This window comes from Hemiscyllium ocellatum, chromosome 12 (assembly GCF_020745735.1).
Source record: "Hemiscyllium ocellatum isolate sHemOce1 chromosome 12, sHemOce1.pat.X.cur, whole genome shotgun sequence".
Classification (NCBI taxonomy): Eukaryota; Metazoa; Chordata; class Chondrichthyes; order Orectolobiformes; family Hemiscylliidae; genus Hemiscyllium; species Hemiscyllium ocellatum.
Genome location: NC_083412.1, coordinates 65,123,487 through 65,144,672, shown reverse-complemented (window position 1 = coordinate 65,144,672; position 21,186 = coordinate 65,123,487). Strand labels below are relative to the sequence as shown.

The 21,186-nt window shown below is 40.3% G+C and overlaps 1 protein-coding gene across 1 annotated transcript in view; it reads right to left on the bottom strand.

The window, feature by feature from the left end:
• Positions 1–21,186, bottom strand: part of LOC132820594 (immunoglobulin-like domain-containing receptor 2) — a 145,723-nt gene that overhangs the window by 12,353 nt on the left and 112,184 nt on the right. The window contains exons 6-9 of the mRNA XM_060832799.1: positions 15,405–15,551; positions 14,547–14,702; positions 10,867–10,980; positions 3,662–3,857 (exon numbers count right to left, since the gene is read on the bottom strand). Coding sequence (XP_060688782.1) covers positions 3,662–3,857; positions 10,867–10,980; positions 14,547–14,702; positions 15,405–15,551 — 613 coding nt within the window. The remainder of the gene's footprint in view (positions 1–3,661; positions 3,858–10,866; positions 10,981–14,546; positions 14,703–15,404; positions 15,552–21,186) is intronic.

The window sequence follows — 21,186 nt, the reverse complement described above, 5'->3', positions numbered from 1 at the left end:
AGTTATGTTGAAATGCCACATTACAGGCTTGACAACAAGCTTGAAGCTCAAAAAATAAAACTTGTCAGCCTGAATAATAAATTGATTGAGTAACAAGATTAGAAATGAACAAACTAGTAGAAGATATATTTGATATAATAAGATGATGACCCCTTTTCTTGATCTGTATTCACAGACTTTGGTGTGTAAGGCACAATTACAATGTATATCAATGGGTATTATGAACTATGTAGAAAATAGTAATACAGTTCAAGACAATGTACGCTGGTAGATCAACTGGATATGTAGCAGATTACGTTTAATACGGAAAAATGTGAACCAAAACATTTTAGATGGAAGAATGAGGACTAGATGAAATTAAAAGATACCATTCTAAAAAAAATGGTGCAGGTGCAGAGGGACTTGCACAAAACATTGAAGGTAACAGAGCAGATTGAAAAAGCATAAGGTAAAAGGGTTAGTGGGTTTTATAAATCAAGGAATTGAGTACAAAGGCAAGGATGTTACGGTAAAGCACTAGCTTAAACTCAATTAGAGTATTGTGCCCATTTCTTGGCCGCACATAATTTTAATGATGTGAGGCCATGAGAGAGAGGCTGAAAAAAAAGATTTACGAGAATGATTCCAAAGATGAAGGAGTTTGGTTACACAGATTGGAGTAGCTTGGGCTTCTCCTTGGAGAAGAGAAGGTTGAGAGAAGATCTGACTGAGATGTTCAAAATCATGAGAGATTTCCACCAGGTTTCTATCCACATTCCAAAGATGTGCAGGTTATGATCATCTGGAAAGGAACTATTTGATTAGGGAAAGTCAAAATGGTTTTGTGAGGGGATAGGTCGTGCCTCACTAACCTTATTGAGTTCTTTGAGAAGATAACCAAACAGGTGGATGAAGGCAAAGCAGTTGATGTGTTGTATATGGACTTCAGTAAGGCATCTGATAAGGTACCACACGATAGGCTATTGCATTATTTACAGAGTTTCAGGATTGAAAGTGATTTAGCGGTTTGGATCAGAAATTGGCTAGCAGAAAGAAGACAGAGGGTGGTGGTTAATGGGAAATGTTCATGCTGGATCACAGATAGCACTGGTGTGCCACAAGGATCTGTTTTGGGGTCATTGCTGTTTGTCATTTTTATAAATGATCTGGATGCAGGTGTAGAAGGATGGGTTAGTAAATTTGCGGATGACACGAAGGTTGGCAGAGTTGTGGATAGTGCCGAAGGATGTTGTGGATTACAGAGGGTCATAGAGCTGGGCTGAGAAGTGGCAAATAGAGTTTAATGGGGAAAAGTGTGAGGTCATTCACTTTGGAAGAAATACCAGGAATACTGGGCTAATGGTAAAATCTTGACAGTGTAGATGAACAGAGAGATTTTGGTGTCCTGGTGCATAAATCCCTGAAAGTTGCCACCCAGGTTGATAGAGTTGTTAAGAAGGCATATGGTGTGTTGGCATTTATTGGTAGGTGGATTGAGTTTTGGAACCACAAGGTCATGCTTCAGCTGTACAAGACACTGGTAAGGCCGCACCAGCAGTATTGTGTGCAGTTCTGGTCACTGCATTAAAGGAAGGATGTGGAAGTTTTGGAAAGGGTTCAGAGGAGATTTACTAAGATGTTGCCTGGTATGGAAGGAAGGTCTTAAGTGAGAAGACTGAAGGAACTGAGGCTGTTTTCATTGGCGAGAAGGCGGCTAAGAGGTGACTAAAATCAAGACATATAAGATAACCAAAGGGTTAAATAGGGTGGACTGCGAGAGCCATTTTCCTAAGATGGGGAAGGCTAACATGAGGGGACATAGCTTTAAATTGATGGATGAATGATTTAGAACAGATATTAGGGGTAGTTTCTTCACTCAGGGAATAGTAGGGGTGTGGAACGGCCCACCTGCAACAGTAGTAGACTGGCCAACATTAAGGACATTTAAATGGGCATTGGAAATAGATATGGATAATAATGGAACGGTGTAGGTTAGATGGGCATCAGATTAATTTCACAGATCGGCACAACATTAAGGGCTGAAGGGCCTGTATTACGCTGGAACTTTCTAAATTCTATGCCTTATGTTAGGTGAATAGGCCTTAGTAAATTGCCCATAATATTCAGGGATGGAACAGATAAAATGTAGAGTAGTAGGATAGGGGAATAAGTCTGGGAGGGTTACTCTTCAGAGTGTTGGTGTGAATTTGTTGAGCCGAAGGGGCCTGTTTCCTCATCAGAGATTTTAAAAAATTTTAGAATAGAAAGTGAATAACTGTTCCCATTGGTGGAACATTTGAAAGCCAGAGAACTTTGGCTTGAGATGAATATGAAAAGAATAAAAAGGGGCATGAGAGTTTTTTAATAAATAGAGCAAGTGGTTAGCTATGGAATGTATTGCCTAAAAAATGGTGGAGGCCGTTTCAATGATAGCCTTCAGCAGGGAATTGGGTAATCACCTGAAGAGATACAAGAAATACAGGGCTACAAGAAAATACAGGCTGTATGACCAGATGACTAGCTGTTGCAGACAGCTGACACAAACACAAAGGTCTGAACAGCTTCTTTCTGTAATCAGTCTGGTTTCCTGAGGTTTGTTGAGCTCTTCTACCAAAATAAAGTGAATGAGCAAGCAATTCCTGAACGCTTCATGCAATTCCTAATGGTAACTTGCATCTCCTTTTTAAACAAACTAGTCAGCTACAATTCTGATGTAAATGTTGGAATTTCCGTCACATAGTTTTGTTCCTCATTACCCTGCTATTTACAAATATGGACCACTTTGGAGCTGATGGCTACTTCTACTGGAATTTATTGTGCATTTTATAATCTGCAAAAGTTTAAGCGCATAGGAATATCATCACCACCAAGTCACATGCCATTCTTATTCCAAACTAAAGCAACATTCCTTCCATCTGGGCCATTATTGGGTGAAAATCTGGGAACTCCCTAGTTAGCTGTGTGGTCTCAGCCTTTAAGATCTGATAAAAGGGTTTGATTTTCCTGCTCCTCCAATGCTGCCTGACCTGCTCTGCCTTTCCAGCTCCACATTTTATCGAACTTTGACTTCCAGTATCTGTAATCTTTACTAATCTCCAGCCTTTGGGATTTGAAGTTTTAACCATGTCAACCCTTTCTGTCTACTGGGATCCCTGTCCTAGGAGCTCACCATGGGTGAAAACATGTTTGGAAACTAAATATTAGGAGAAAATGTGAAGCTTCACACACAGGAGACCATCTAATAAACATTTTATGTATTATTTATGCAATAGAAAATTTAAATCTGCAAACTAATGATGGTTATATTTAGGCCATTCTGTGCTGTTTATTCTTTGCCCTGCTTTACTAAACTATGTACATTTAATCAAACACGAAAAGATAGCATTTATTATTATCCTTCAACTGCATAATTATTCAAATGAACTTTTTATAGAAAGCATTAATCATAAACAACAGTTTAAATCTATACTTCGATTTTTTGACTGCCTGATTTGCTAATACAAACGCAATATTTCTTTACCATCCTAAAAAGCAATGCCATATTTAATAAAACGGTCATGACTTTATGATCGGTGAGAATATGATTGGCCAACAGTCTTCATGTGAAATAGTACAGGTTCTTGTGAAGAAACGTGTAAATGCTTTCATGATTTATTTCAAACTGAGTAATTCATTACTCCACCTGCTACTGCAACGCTCGTTGTCTCTTCTTTCTCTGTTCTTGAAATGTCCCGACCCTCTTGTCAGCTGACCCCTGAATGCTGAGTCATCGTCCTGGGCAGTAATTGCTGGGAGCACTTGTTTTCGACCCTGAGGAAAGGTCTGGCGGAAGTCAGTGTCCTGATCGTGAAGTGAACTGAGCTCCGACATGTTACTGGCTGTTTAAGAGAAAAACGTTTAAAATATTTACTCGTATTCTTTGTCTTAACGTTTTCTTGATAGTTTCAATTACAAACTGGCAGCAACCCAGGTTTTTTTTCAAAGCTATAATGCAAATCACAGCTGCTAATTTGCATTTGAAGGGGGAAAGAAAGTCAGAACAGAAAGTCGCAGAAAACTTGCTTCCTCTCCCACAGAGATGGTCTCTGACTGAACCCTGCAATGGCATCAGCTGACCATCTGTTATTGTGCAATGTCAGTCTGCTTGTGAAGCAGCGATATAGTATTAGATTGAAACAAATCCCGTGAAGGCGGGGTAAGTTAATAATTGAAATCAGATATTTCAGATGTACATTTGCACCTTGACATCCAAAAACCAAACACAAGCCATAATACAAATGATAGCACAATTTTGAGCTGTAGAAGACGTTCACGTTTGCCAAATAAAAACACAGGTCAGTCTTTTTGGAACAAACTATATATTTTCCAGGAGGTGGTAGGAACCAGTTTAATTTTGAAGACTACAATTGAATTTGTTTCCACCACAAATCTTAATGATTTGTTGAATTTATCTTTGTGTTACATCCAGTTCTTTTGCAAATCACCTGAACTGTGTGCCCTCTGGTTAGCATTTGGATGTATTGTAGTGCTCCTGGTGCTGGGCCTGTAGGCCATGTCCCATCTCAGGATGTAATGGCTACTGAGGTCTACCATAACATGCTCAAACAGTTAAAAAAAAAATGCATTTTCAATCTATCCACGTAAAAGTAATTCCTCTTGCCTGAGGAATTCTCATTAACTTTGTTTTGTACTCTCTCCAAAGAATTCACATCCTTCCTAGTGTCCTGTCCACAATTAGGTGTAAAGCCGAAGATGGGGTAGAAATATTGTAAACAAATGGTCAGCATTACCTCATCACCTTTGGAGTCTAAAGTGCATTCTCATGTTTCTGACCAAGGGCAGAATAGTGACAGGCAGGCAGGTGCATTTTACAAATAGTATACAGGGCCCAGTTCGAGAAGTTATGCTCCCATTTCTGACATGTTAATTCTGGTAGCATAGGATAAGGGTGCAGTTTTTCAAGCCTATAAATACCATTCCCTACCTTGCTGGCTCCACTGTGCGGTTGGCATTTTAAAAACCCCCATTATATTCCTGGAGTTGGGTCCATTTTGCTAAAAAACATGAGTTATGGCCTCCAAGATGGGCTACTGATCACCATGGAATCACAAACTTTTGTTGTAAGTTCAAAACCTTCACATGCCGTCATTCATTCAATCAGGTATGACAAGTCATAGTTACAGAGTAGACAACATGGAAACAGGCCCTTCGGTCCAACTAGTCTACGTTGACCATGTTCCCAAACTAAACTAGAACCACTTACCTGCGTTTGACCTCAAAATCTTTCCAATTTGTGAACTTATTCAAATGCTTTTAAATGTTGCAACTGCACCTGCATCCACTGCTTTCTCTGGCAGTTCATTCCAAACATGGATCACTCTCTGCACAAAAAAAGTTGCTCCACATATCCTTTTTAAAACTTTCTCCTTTCTCACCTTAAAAATATGCCCCCTAGTTTTGAATTAGTTTTACTATAGAAGGAAGGTCATTGGAGGTTAGGCAAAGGACATGACCATGTAGAAACCCTGGAGTGAGATGTCCTGCTACTAAGATGATTGACCTCCAACAATCTTCCTTTTTTGCTAGCTATAATTCCAACATATTAGCTTTATTAATTGCATCATTAATCTATCTTGACACTTCAAACATGTTTCATTATATACCTCAGAGCTCTCTTTATTACACCATTTAGCCTGGATTGTCTGTCCTCATTCTTATCAAAATGCAACAACGTGCAGCTTTCAGTATTGAATGTAATTTGCCACATTCACTCATTCTATCATTTTGTCATGTCCTCTTAAAAGTTATTCCTATCTTCTTCACTGCTTCACTAAAGTTTCATATCATTTGCAAATTTTGAAATTCTGATCAAAACTTGTCATCTGATCATTGTGATATTTAGTTTATCTTCTGTGTTTTGGAATGATAGATGAAATTAAGTGTTTTTGCCTAGTAGATAACAAGCAGTTACTGGATTACTATGATCAAATAAATCAAATAATTATTTGTACAGTATATTTTGAAAATTGCATTACATAACTTCCTGCATTTTGCCACAGAACTTGCACTACCATTATACCAATAATTAGTGAGTTTGGTCCTTCGGAGCAGGCAAAGTGGGGACCACGAGACAGGAAGTCAAGATCAATGTCATCCTAGAGAGGGAGATGGTCTGACAGCTTGAAAACAGAATGAGAGGTGAGCAATCCAAGATACTGAAAAGGTGAATGTGGAGTCTTGCATAAAGCATATTGGCGTAAAAGCGAAGAAATTGCTAACCACCAGCCAGTCTAAGAGATCCATGCTGACTGTGCAGCAGTCCTGAGTCTATTGTGCTTCTTCATTGGTATTCCATTTCAGTTACTCAAGTTGGTGACACCAAGTATGACTCAGCCATTCAGGAGGTGAAGGAAGAAAAAGAGAGGAGCAATAGCAATAGAGGATACCATAGCTACAGCATCAGGTCGGTGTTTCTGTGGCTATCAGTCTGACTCCAGGGTCAGATTTATTACTGAGCAGCTGCAAGACCTTGTTCTGGGAGAGGTGATCAATCAGAATTCATAGTCCACATTAATACCAGTGACTTGGATAGCAATGGGAATGAGATCCTGAAAGCAGATTTCAGGGTGCTTGGAAGAAAGGCAGGATTTCTAAAGCAGTAATCTCAAGATTACTCCCAGTCCCAGTGCTAGTGGAGATAGAAATAGGAGAACCAAGCAATTGAACACATGGCTGAAAAATTGGTGTACAAGGGTGAACATCAGATTTTGAGCATTAGGACTGATTTTGGGGAAGATGTGACCCATACAAAATGGATGGTCCCTAAACAGGACCATGATACATATCTTGCAGGGAAGTTAGTGCCACTAGCAAACTATCAAGATTGTCAGGGGTTTCAAAAACTGAGTTTAAATTCAGCAGGAATGGGAGGAAGAAGCTTCACAAGTGACTCTGAAAGACAGAGGAAGTAGAGGTTAAAAGAAGTGCAGCAAAGGAAATTGGCAGTCTTAAAAGGTAGATATGCAAGTGCGAAGAGTATAGTAATTAAAGGTTGATGAGGGCACAGAGACACAAGACAGCATGAGATCACAGCCAAAATTGAACATTGGCTTAAAGATGGCCAAGGATGATTGCTCAACATGCCTGAATATTTTCAAGCAGGATAGAGAAGGGGATAAAAAAGGTGGAGGTGCAGTATTATTGATTAAAGAATCAATCACAATTGTGAGAAGGGATGATGTACCAAACAAAGCATCAAATCAGATCATATGGGTTGAACTGAAACAAAAAAAGGGGGCAGATACACTGCTAGATGTGTACTATAGACTGCCAAATAGTGAGAAAGAGAGTTAGAAGAGTAAATTGGTAGGCAAATGTCTGACTGTAAAAACAACAGGACAATAATAGTTGGGGACTTCAACTACTCAAATACCCTGGGATTCAAATATTGTGAAGTACACAGAGGACACAACATTCTTGAACTTTATTCAAGAGACCATTTTTAGCTATCACATCAGAAGCCCAATGGGAGAGGTTGCAATTTTAAGCTTAGTCTTAAGAAATGAAGCTGGGCATACAGAAGAAGTAGCAGTGGTTGACCACCTAGAAGACATTCATCATAATATAGTTACTTTTAGCATCATTATGGAAAGGGACAAAAATAAAACAGGAGTAAATTTCCTACATTGGGGGAAAGAAGTCTTTACAAAGCTAAGAGTTAATCTATCAAAACTGGACTGGTTGCAGCTACTTGAGGGAAAATCAGTGCCAAATCATTGGGAGGCATTTAGAAATGAGATTCTGAAGCCACACTACGGATATGTCCCCACAAAGAAAAAGAGTAGAACTACCAAATCTAGAGCATCCATCTTTTCGGTTATGGAGAAGCATGCAAGGTAAAGGAGAAAAAAAGAGAATTTAAGATAATTTAAAATGTAATACACCAGGAAGCTGAGAGGAATATGGAAAGTACAAGGATGAAATGAAAATGTAAATTAGGAAAGCAAAGGAAAAATCTAAAAATGTTTTCTCAGTACATTAAGAGCAAAAGGATGACTAAGGAACAGATTGGATCCATTTGATGTGCACAAGGTAACTTGTGTGTGTACATAGATGATGTAGGTAGGATTCTAATTGAATATTTTGTCTTTGCCTTCAGAGAGAGAGATGAGACAGACATTCTAGTTGAAGATCCAGATAGACATTAGACAAAATATAATGAAAAGGGAAGTATTGGAGGAACTGACCTTGAAGAGGGATAACCAGATTAATTGTATCCTAGGATGTTAAAGGAAAAAAGGGAGGAAATAGTGATTGCTCCGAGGATCATTTTCCAGTCCTCACTAGATTTTGAAATTCTGATCAAAACTTGTTACCTGATCATTGTGATATTTAGTTTATCTTCTGTGTTTTGGAATGATAGATGAAATTAAGTGTTTTTGCCTTGTAGATAACAAGCAGTTCCTGGATTACTATGATCAAATAAATCAAATAATTATTTGTATAGAATATTTTGAAAATTGCATTACATAACTTTTGCCACAGACCATTGCACTACCATTATACCAGTAATTAGTGAGTTTGGTCCTTCGGAGCAGGCAAAGTGGGGACCACGAGACAGGAAGTCAAGGTCAATGTCATCCTAGAGAGGGAAGTGATCTGACAGCTTGAAAACAGAATGAGAGGTGAGCAATCCGAGATACTGAAAAGGTGAATGTGGAGTCTTGCATAAAGCATATTGGCATAAAAGCGAAGAAGTTGCTAACCACCAGCCAGTCTAAGAGATCCATGCTGACTGTGCAGCAGTCCTCTGAATCTACTGTGCTTCTTCATTGGTATTCCATTTCAGTTACTCAAGTTGGTGACACCAAGTATGACTCAGCCATTCAGGAGGTGAAGGAAGAAAAATAGAGGCGCAATAGCAATAGAGGATACCATAGCTACAGCATCAGGTTGGTGTTTCTGTGGCTGTCAGTCTGACTCCAGGGCAGTGCCAGGGTCAGATTTATTACTGAGCAGCTGCAAGACCTTGTTCTGGGAGAGGTGATCAATCAGAATTCATAGTCCACATTAGTGCCAGTGACTTGGGTAGGAATGGGAATGAGATCCTGAAAGCAGATTTCAGGGTGCTTGGAAGAATACCAACTACAGATTCTTGAACTACAGATTCCTGAAGAAGGGCTCATGCTCGAAACGTCGATTCTCCTGCTCCTTGGATGCTGCCTGACCTGCTGTGCTTTTCCAGCAACACATTTTCAGCTCTGATCTCCAGCATCTGCAGTCCTCACTTTCTCCTCACTAGATACAAGCAACGTACCAGAAATGTTGTGCCAGTATTATAAAACAGTACGAGGAATAGATCAAATACTAATAGGCCAGTCAGTCTGACCTCTGTGATGGGCAAATTACTGGAATCTACATTGAGAGACAGGGTTAATTGATTTGTGTAGAAGTTTCGATTAATTGAAGAAGTCAGAATGATTTGTGAAGGGAAGGTCACGTTTTGCCAACTTAATTGAGGAAGTAACAAGTATTCATGAGGATAGTGCAGTAAATATTGTCTACATGGATCTTAGTAAGAGATTTGACAAAGTTTCATACTTCAGATGATGAATATAAATTAAAACTCATGAGATACACAGAGGAATGTGATGAGTTGGATCCAAAGTTGGCTCAGTGACAGGAAGCAAACAGTAATAGTCGACAGACGTTTTTATAAATGGAAAGCTGTTTCCAGTGGTGTTCTACAGCTAGCAATTATGGGTCTCTTGTTTTTGGTAGGTAATGAATGGTTTTGACTTAAATGTACGAGACTTGCTTGGGAAATTTGCAGACAAAAATGGGTTGAGTATTTGATAGTAAAGAGGATGGCCTCTCTCTGTGCTGTGACTTCTCTATGATTCTGTGATACAAGGGTTGGGGGAATGGATTCCAACTCTAGATTCTTCAGGAGACCAGGAAAACTCTCACAGAATTTCAGTATACTACAGGGTGTTCTACCATAATGTATGTTTCATTAACACAAATTCGCTATAACACGATTGATGAATTGGGGACACTGTTTCTACTGTGCAAAGTCTTAAAGTATGTATTGGTTATAACGTGATTCCAGCCCAGTAGTTTAAATGGTGCTGCTATTACACTATTTATTCATAACATAGATTGCATGAGAACAGAACTACCGCATTATAGCAGTATGAAAATGCTAACCATAATGGGGGTGGCACAATGGCTCAGTGGTTAGCACTGCTGCCTCACAGCACCAGGGACCCCGGTTTGATTCCTGACTCAGGCGACTGTCTGTGTGTAGTCTGCACATTCTCCCTGTGTCTGCATGGGTTCCCTCTGGGTGCTCTGGTTTCCTCCCACAATCCAAAGATATGCAGGTCAGGTGAATTGGCCATGCTAAATTGCCCATAGTGTTCAGGGATCTGTAGATTAGGTACATTAGTCAGGGATAAACACAACATAATAGGGTAGGGGAATGTGTCTGGGTGGGTTACTCTTCAGAAGATCAGTGTGGACTTGCTGGGCCGAAGGGCCTGTTTCCACATTGTAAGGATTCTATGAATAGAGTTGGGGATTCTATGAATGAATACAATAGAATATTCCAGATTAAAATTGGTAGGTGGGTCACTGCATTCTTTTTCAAAATGTGTATTTAAAAATCATGCACATTTATGAAATGCTTTTAATAGCGTTTTTACAGCTATGAATTTAAATAGCTACACTGCTAAAGCTGAATTGATCATGGCAGTGCAAACTTAAATGAAACACTGGAGGCTGAAAGTCTCTAATGAAGTTAATGCTTTTGCTGAGCTAGTATGTTATTAGAAAATAGCCATAGTAAACATGCCTCAAATCTATCTTATTACAAATCACCCATACATTGTTCATATTTTCTCCGAGAGGGGTCAAATTGTGCCAATTCCTTTTCCACATAATAAAGGACCTTCATGGAGTCTTGCTCTTTGTTGGCTTGAATCCTGTAGCCACTTCGTACTAGAGAAGAATGAGAAAAGAATAGCTGTGTTAAATCAATCTATTGTTAGTAGATTACTATATAATATGGAGCTGCAAGGACCAGGAATAATCCACTCAATTCCAGGATACTGCTTGCTTCTATTCGTGTTTTCCCTCAACTTTACCTCGTCCCCATTTTCTGGTCACTACCACATTGACAGCTGATTTAATGTTAAAGAAGTCCAAACTGCCAACAGCTGGTGGTTTTGCCTCAACAGACAAGGCATCATGTTTATCAATCCATATCTTATATATAGGAGACACTTTTAGTCAAATGCAGCCTTACTTACAATCTCCCAAGAAGGTTCAGAGTATTTTAAATTGACCTTCTGCGTATAGTCATCCATTTTAGAACTGCATGCACACTTGAAAAACTCTAGTCTTTCTTTCAAATATAATCTTCCCATTTCTCATAGTTTAGGTGCATGTGGGGATGTGACTGATTAACTGCTCAACCACAGAACTCATGTGCCTTAATTTCAAGTTATCTGCCCAGTGGCTCTAACCTTTATAATTCTGAAAGTGCTTCGAGAGGTTAGTCATGGCTCACATCAACTCCAGCCTAACAAACTGCCTTGACCCTTTACAATTCACCTACTGGCACAACAGGTCCACAGCAGATGCCATCTCCCTTGCCCTGTACTCATCCCTGGAACATCTGGATAACGAGGATACCTATGTCTGGCTTCTGCTTATTAACTACAGTTCTGTCTTCAACACTATAATTCCAAACAAACGCATCACGGAACTCTGAGACCTAGGTCATAGCTCTCCTCTCTGTAACTGGATCCTCAACTTTCTGACCCATAGACTGCAATCAGTAAGAATAGATGACAGCATATGGAATAGAGGGAGAATTAGCCATTTGGATACAGAATTGGCTCAAAGGTAGGAGACAAAAGGGTGGTGGTGAAGGGTTGCTTTTCAGACTGGAGGTCTGTGACCAGCTTTATGCCACAAGGATTGGTGCTGGGTCAACTGCTTTTGTTATTTATATAAATGATTTAGATGTGAACATAGAAGGTATGGTTAGTAAGTTTGCAGATGACAGCAAAATTGGGGGTGTAGTGACAGCAAAGAAGGTTACCTCAGTATAACAGAACCTTGATCAGATGGGCTGATGGGTGGAGGAGGCATCTCATTGCAGCTTTGATTAAACAGAAGTTGTCATTTAAAGATAAAGAGAATGTAATCACTTTCCTAATCATTTACAACTCATGTGTCACAGTCTAATCCTGAAGGAATGGAGAATTGTGCTGATGCACTGTCAGTTAGCTCTGATATAGAATGAAAGTAGTAGTATTTACATTTTCCTGTGAAAACACAATTAGTGCTGGCACTTTGTTTTCTCATGACATATAAAACAATCAGATATTGATTGATAACAGTCAGAATCTCACCGCAGCATTTAATAATTCCTCATAAGAAGTTCCCTGGAAAGGCAGATATATGTATATCAGGGCTCAGATATACTAGCAGAGAAAACTCTGGCTTAATTTGTGTTCCAAAGGGAGTCCTGAGGATAACTGTATCATTCCTATAGCAATGCGTTGAGATCAGCTGATTTAACATAAGCCTTGACTCATTTCCAGGTGTATTATTGATTACATTTATGAACCAAAGGCCTCGCGAGGTTATACAGGGGACTGGTGAGACTAAGAATGTATCTGGAGTATTCTTGGATTATTCTGTACTGTTTAGGTCTCCTTATCTGAGAAAGGATGTTCTAGCTATGGAGGGAATATAACAAACCCGACTGATTTCTGGGATGGCAGGACTGAATATGGAGAGGTGATGGATAAATTAGGTCTATATAGGCAAAAGTGAGGACGGTAGATGCTGGAGATTGAGTCAAGATTAAAGTGGTGCTGGAAAAGCACAGCAGGTCAGGCAGCATCCGAGGAGTGGGAAAATTGACGTTTTGGGCAGGAGCCCTTTCTCAGGGATCTATATATACTAGCGTTTGGAAGAATGAGAGAAGAACCTCTGAGAAACCTATAAAGTTTGAACAAGGTTGGACAGGCTAAACATAGGAAGGATATTCCTGATGATTGTGTTGTCCACAACCAGGGTCTACAGTCTAAAGATATGGGGTAGGAGTAAGCTGATGATAAATTTATTCATCCCGATGGAATTTTCTGCCATAAAAAGTACTTGAAGCCAAAATATTGAGGCATTGAAATTCCTTCTTGAAAGGAATTGTGGGTGTACCTACAGCATGTGGACTGCAGCAATTCAAGATGGAAGCTCACCACCACCTTCTTAAAGGCAACTAGGGTTTGGGCAATAAATGCTAGCCAGCCAGGAACACACATGTCCCATGAGTGAATAAAAAAATTTTCAAGAAGGAGCCATATGTGGTTTGTGGGACTAAAGGGATAAAAAGGTACCAGAAAAAGCAGAAATGGGATACTGAGTTGGACAATTGGCCATGATCATGTTGAATAGCAGAACAGGCTCAAAGGACCAAATGGTCTACTTCTGCTCCTATTTTCTATGTTTCGAAGAGTCCTTAGAACTCTCTTCCTCATAAGGAAGTAGAAACAGAGTGTTTAAATATTTTTAAGGCAGGGATAAATAAGTTCTTGATAAGTAAAAGGATGAGAGGTTACCTGGGATATGAAGTTAAAGGTTACAATCAGATGCACCATGATTTTAGTAAACAGCAAAGCAGGTTCAAGGGGTCAAATTATACACCTGTGCTCCTACCCTGTACATTCATATGTTTGTGTACAATCCTCACTGAGTTTGTTCTCTGGAATCAGCCTTAAAACAACCTTATTGTGGCCATGCCTACTGTGCTCTAGGAGAGTAAAAAGAGGAAAAATGTCCAGTTTTCAGACAATTCCAATTTTCAGAGTGCCAGATTTTAGATGTAGTACTTGTAGTTTAACTCTGAAAACAAACAGCAACACCGAGTACAGTTTTCCTGTGGCCTCCTAAATCCCAGTGTCAGATTGAAAGTGCATCACCTTATGGGAAACAATCACTCAGCTGTGAGTTTTCCTGAATTGGCCAGTTGTAACGCAGGTTAAGGAGAGGCATTTCAGCTTGGAAGCAGCAATATCCCATGGCTGGCAACTGAACGAGAACTTGCTTCAAAATTGAGGTGCTGTCTTCAGAAGATTTTCAAATTTAAACTAGAAAAAGCGGCCTTAGCTGCCATGCCAGCATTGTGGATGTGGAGAAGTCATCAAACGGTGATCTGTGACTGCTGCTGAACTTAAACAGGCAAGGAAGAGGACTTATATAATGGAGCTGCAGACCTGCCTCACCCATCCCGAGGAATTAGGCTATGGGAAAGGGGAGTTATGATTGAGTAAAATCCAGGATAATGAAGGAAGTGTGGTTAATGAATGAAAAAAGGCAAATTAATTAATGCTAGTTACCAATTTGTATCGTTTCCACTAGCTGTTATTATGTAGTTATGTTTGGAGCTTTGTCTAGAATAAGCTTCTTTCTATACACGATTTGATATTGTTGATATTGGACGTGGTAACCGAGCTCCTAAAAATGATTTTTGTTTTGAGTAAAAGTTTTCTTACCAGATCCTCCCATATCATTGTCCACATGTGCAGTTGAAGACAGAGGCTTTGAATCAATTACACTTGGTGATATGGGTACCCTGGGGATGTAATACGGTGGATAGGCTGCAACATTAGGAAGATGTCCAGCTTTTACTGCTTTCCCAGCTGCGTACACTGGTTAAGAGAGAAGAATAATATTGAACATTTCTCTTTAATGAGAAAGGCCTTGTTCCATACAGGAACATTGATTTTCTTTTCTTGTTTAATAAAAGATTGCATGCCCTTGACTGATTATTTGTGTGAAATTAACCCTCTTGTTGTTACTCATAGCTGCACTATCATGATGTCCTAAATAGCTCCCACAGTTTCAATTTATCATTTCTTTAGTCACTTTAATATTTAATTGCCATTGTAGAGTTTTGTACAAGTGATGGGGCATTTTGTATCTTTTGAAATTATCAGCTGGTGTCTACTGAGTCCCTGGCTTGATTTCTTTGTGCCAACATGATATTACACTCCAAAATGCTTTGTGTTTAGTCTGTAACATATTAGAATGAAAGTATTGGAAGGTAACTTTTTTACTGTGTTTTATCTGTTATGTAGCTTTATTCAATGAACACTATTTCTTTTCAGATCAGTGCATATTTTTTGTTTGTATCACATAAAATCATTTTCTAAGGCCAGACACGTATATAGTGCACTGAAGAAGAAACAATCTTGTTGATTGTAATTCCTGAAATTTATGAGCAATCCTATTAATCTTGTGTCTTTAACGAAATGAACTTCCCAGAATTAGCCTAAAAGGTAATGAAAGGAAGAAGTCAAGAGACAGAAAATAATCCCTTTCCTAACTGAACTGTAGAAAAGTGTACTTACAGGCTCGTGGGCAACAGCAAGACTCTGGACAACATGGGCAGCGGACGTAACAACAGCATGTGTGAGGACAGCACTGGCACCAGCATACACCAAGTAAGATGAGGAATATTAGAGATCCTGAGAGCACTAAAGCAACAAATGCCCATTCTGTAATACAAAAAAAATTGTGAAAATTATGTAAAGAATTATATTGCCTTGCTGATCACAATAACTGACATAATTTGTGTTTTTATCTCTTATTACACAACACAGCATGCTAGATTATTCATAACTGCTTTCAATTATTGTATTTCTTGGTAAATATAATGGTTTGGTTTCATTAATTCATTCTCCTTAAAAGTGTTTGGAAAATTATCTAAATAAAGAAGTAGCATTCCTATAAAGTTTAAAAAATTTGCAAGGGATGGCACGTTTACATTAAATGTTGATGTGGTATTAGAAAATGATCTACCATTGTACTTTGATAAATCTCATGATGAATTGGGCTTTAAAAAAAAAAGTCCAGAATGTTAACACAATGATTATCCCATCTCATTCTTCTGAAGTCAGTCACTCATGCTAGGATATGGTTCCACAGGGAGCATTCCAGAGCCACTTATTAATTGATGCAATTTTAGTTGGAAGAATGACTTCACTGTAAATATCTGTCTACTCTGCAGAATCTGGTAACCTTAGTTTGACATCAACCTTGTTGGACCCCCACAAAGTACTGTTGAAGTACTTTGTTCCTGTGGAACTGCACACTGAATCAGCAGGGAGGGAATCAGAAGGACTTTACCTTCACCCAACATCCGCATATACTCACTGAACAAAAAGAACACTAGAGTGTGGTCTAGAGTGTTTTCTCCACAGGAGCCTGTGATGGCAATTATATGGCTGAGCTCAGCTATCTCAGCTCACACCTGGGAAGTAACATGGAACAAATAGTCTGATTCTGTATGTCTCAGCATTCCATGCTAACAGCTGTTTACCAACAAAGCCCAGTAATTATTGTGGCTTTACTAAAACATATTTTTATAATGAAATTTATTAAAATCAGAGTAAAGCATTAAAATGTGCTCAAATGTAGATGCTATATTGTGCGCATAATATGGTCAGTGATGTTTAGCCAATAAAATTAATGTCCTTAAAAATTGTTTTTCAGTCGTCCAGTTCTCTGTAGCAGGAAGCAGCTATAATGAAGTCCCCATGGGAAAATTTGAGAGAACAAATGGCAATAAAAATAACAGAAATTTAAAATTGTGTTTTGTTTCCAATTTACACTGAAGATGAGATGATGAGAATCTATGAACACCACCACCCACGTAAAACTCGGAGGATTAATCAGAATTTTGTATGGTTATATATTTCTTTCATCACTATTTTTGTTGAGGTAGAACTTTTCCAGCTCATCTATTCCCATAGATGCTTTCTCAATAGAAAATACATAATAGGATTTGGTATTAAGATTCTATTCACTGCCTTAAACTTAACTGTTCCAAAAATTTATTTTGAACTTACTGTCCTTTCTACTCATAGAATCCCTCTTTCAATCTCCTGCTGCTCTTGCTTGCTGCTTCCTTGTCTATACTCCCTCAGGCTTGCTGTTTCCCTCTCCTGGCTACCTTTTACTGCCTTGCTCCTTTCCTGTTCTCCCTTGCGTTCCCTCAGCTGAGTGATTGCTCAGTTTGAGGGCATGAGAGAGGTACAACAGCTGGGAAATAACAAGGAGGTTGGAAGAGGGAAGTCGTGAAAGGGGTGACAAGTGAAAGGGAGTGAGGGAGGGAGTTGGGAGACAAGTGGTGTATGTGAAAAAAGTCGAAAGAGCAAAATCAGTTATAACATGGGTGGGGAACCTGCAGCCTTAAGGCCGCATGTGGCCTTTTGAATGAATCCAAATTTTGCGGAACAAATCTTTTATATTTTCTTCATCCAAAACCTCATCACCTCAGGGGATCTCCCATCCACCGCCTCTAACCTCATAATCCCACAACCCCGCACCGCCCGTTTCTACCTCCTACAAAATCTACAAACCTGACTGCCCCGGCCGACCCATTGTCTCAGCCTGTTCCTGCCCCACCGAACTCATCTGCTCATACCTCGACATGGTCCTGTCCCCTTAGTCCAAGAACTCCTCACCTGCGTTCGGGACACCACCCACGCCCTCCACCTCCTCCATGATTTTCGCTTCCCCGGTCCCCAACGCCTTATCTTCACAATGGACATCCAGTCCCTGTATACCTCCATCCCCCATCACGAAGGACTCAAAGCCCTCCGCTTCTTCCTTTCCCGCCATACCAACCAGTACCCTTCCACTGACTGAACTGGTCCTCACTCTGAACAATTTCTCTTTCCAATCCTCCTACTTCCTCCAAACCAAAGGAGTTGCCATGGGCACCCGCATGGGCCCCAGCTATGCCTGCCTCTTCGTAGGATATGTGGAATAGTCCATCTTCCGCAACTACACTGGCACCACCCCCACCTTTTCCTCCGCTACATCGATGACTGTATCGGCGCTGCCTCATGCTCCCACGAGGAGGTTGAACAGTTCATCCACTTTACCAACACCTCAACCCCGACCTCAAATTCACCTGGACCATCTCAGACTCCTCCCTCCCCTTTCTAGACCTTTCCATTTCTATCTCGGGCGACCGAATCAACACAGACATCTACTATAAACCGAATGACTCCCATAGCTACCTAGACTACACCTCCTCCCATCCTGCCCCCTGTAAAAATGCCATCCCATATTCCCAATTCCTTAGTCTCCGCAGCATCTGCTCCCAGGAGGACCAGTTCCAATACCGTACAGCCCAGATGGCCTCCTTCTTTAAGGACCACAGATTCCCCCCAGACGTGATCGTCGATGCCCTCCACCGCATCTCCTCCACTTCCCGCTCCTCTGCCCTTGAACCCCGCCCCTCCAACCGCCACCAGGACAGAACCCCACTGGTTCTCACCTACCATCCCACCAACCTCCATATACAGCATATCATCCGCCATCATTTCCGCCACCTCCAAACGGACCCCACCACCAGGGATATATTTCCCTCCCCTCTCCTATCAGCGTTCCGAAAAGACCACTCCCTCCGTGACTCCCTCGTCAGGTCACACCCCCCACCAACCCAATCTCCACTTCTGGTACCTTCCCCTGCAACCGCAGGAAATGTAAAACTTGCGCCCACACCTCCTCCCTTACTTCTCTCCAAGGCTCCAAGAGATCCTTCCATATCCACCACAGATTCACCTGCACCTTCACGCACATCATCTATTGCATCCGCAGCACCCAATGTGGCCTCCTCTATATTGGTGAGACAGGCCGCCTACTTGCGGAACGTTTCAGAGAACACCTCTGGGACGCCCAGACCAACCAACCCAACCACCCCGTGGCTCAATACTTCAATTCCCCTTCCCACTGCACCAAGGACATGCAGGTCCTTGGACTCCTCCATCTCCAGAGCATATCAACACGACGGTTGGAGGAGCAGCGCCTCATCTTCCGCCTGGGAACCCTCCAACCACAAAGGATGAACTCCGATTTCTCCAGTTTCCTCATTTCCCCTCCCCCCACCTTGTCTCAGTCAAATCCCTCAAACTCAGCACCGCCTTCCTAACCTGCAATCTTCTTCCTGACCTCTCCACCCCCACCCTACTCCGGCCTATCACCCTCACCTTGACCTCCTTCCACCTATCACATCTCCATCGCTCCTCCCCCAAGTCCCTCCTCCCTACCTTTTATTTTAGCCTGCTGGACACACTTTCCTCATTCCTGATGAAGGGCTTATGCCCGAAACGTCGAATTTCCTGCTCCTTGGATGCTGCCTGACCTGCTGTGCTTTTCCAGCAACATATTTTCAGCTCTGATCTCCAGCATCTGCAGACCTCACTTTCTCCCCTTATTAGATTACAACTAACATAATGCGGCCTTCCAACATGAACAGGTTCCCCACCTCTGAGTTAGTGTTTTTTTGGTGCACAGTGACTGGACTAAAACAAAAATGAAGGAAGTGCTCTTCAGGTAGGTTTCATTATTTACAAATTGCCTTAAATATGATATTTGAGTTATTTTAAATTGGGAATACCTGTAAACTAAGAGGCTTCCTTTTGGCCACTGATCCGCATAGACAGTATTCCCTGCCTTGATTTGAATACAAAGAACTGAGCTTTCACTGCACTCTAGGTTACAGCACTTCAGAGATTCACAAACATTTTAGTGAAGAATATTTTCATGTCATTCCTAAATGCCTGACCCATTATTCTTAAACTGCACCCCCCTCCTTCATGTAAACTCCCAATCAGGGTAAGCATTTTCCCAATAGTTATCTTGTTAAGCACCTTAGAAGTTTTTTGTTCCAATTAGATCACCTGTCATTCTTGTAAATTCAGGGAATGTACCATTCATCAACTGAATATCTCCTCAAGGACAATCCTGTTATGCTAAGAATCAGTCTGGAGAACGTTGCTTGCATTGCCTCTGACACAAAGATATCTAAGAACGAAACTGTTCAGTTTTCACCAACATTCATATCCACACTCTTTGAGACAAACATCATAACATGCCAAAAAGCTTTTGACAGAAATGGTGGGGTCTATGCAAGGGCACTGGAGACAATTGAGAGACATCCAGGAAAGAAATAATGATGCAATTAAATATTTGTGCTTATGCTTTCTGCACTGATTTCTAAGAGGGTGGATTTGGGGTGCACATGAAAGTTTCTGATTCGAGAGATTTTTTAATTTTCAGTATTCAGACATTGTAATAATACTATGCTACCCCGGTTTGACCTGAAATTTAATATTTTATCCATAGTACCAGCCTTCCAACTGAAATTACTAGCTTTTCAAAGCAAGAAGGTTCCCACTGGTAAATACTGACACTTGTATCATTTATTTTTAAAACATAAGCTACTGGTTACCTAAAACCAGATCAAATGTTGACATACTCATGAATTTTACTCTAATTGTTTTCAAAGAAATTGATGCTTATCCAGTGTAGAGAGCCCGGTTATCAGCATCTACATTCATAGCTGAAGTACAGTACAAGTTAGTCATGTAAATGGTCCGATATATTTTTGGTGACTTAATCTAAATCAGAATAGGAACTTTTTATTAATTAATTCATCACTTCCATTTCCCATACTAAATAATCTTACAATTCCATGAGTGAAATGGTTTATTATTCAATATTAATTCATTCTAAGCACATGGATGATGGCTTAGATTAGTTCAAAGTTGGTGCAACATCGATGGCTGAAGGGCCTATTCTGCGCTGTATTGTTCTATGTTCTATATTAAATAATTCAAATCACACTGCAAATTTATTTCAAACACAGGGGCAAAAGAGTCAAGTCTCAGCTTCAGAATTGAGATATTTCATGGGATGGTGATGGTGGGTTGATTGAAATGTGATTTCCTCCCCAGTGTGATGTTAATAAAATATAGCTTTCATTCATTGTTTGCAATCTTAGTGGACATATATCAGATTGATAGTGGCAATGCCCTGGTCACAATTTTTAATTTTGCCAACAACGATGTTCCAGCAATAATAGGCTGAATATTCATCCTGGAGACAATAATGGGAATTGTGAAAATTGCAGTTTTCACACGCTCACCAATGCTGGAAAATCTGGGATTAGAGATGGGACCTTCAATGCCAGCAATTGGTGCTGACTGACATTAGGGCAGCTGACTCTGGGAAAAACCACTGGGATTGCCAGCTGTGAAGGTGAGCGGTTGGAAAAGGTCCACCTCAATGCCATAGGACTATCCAGCTTTAATAAAAGAAAACACAGGTTTTTAAAGC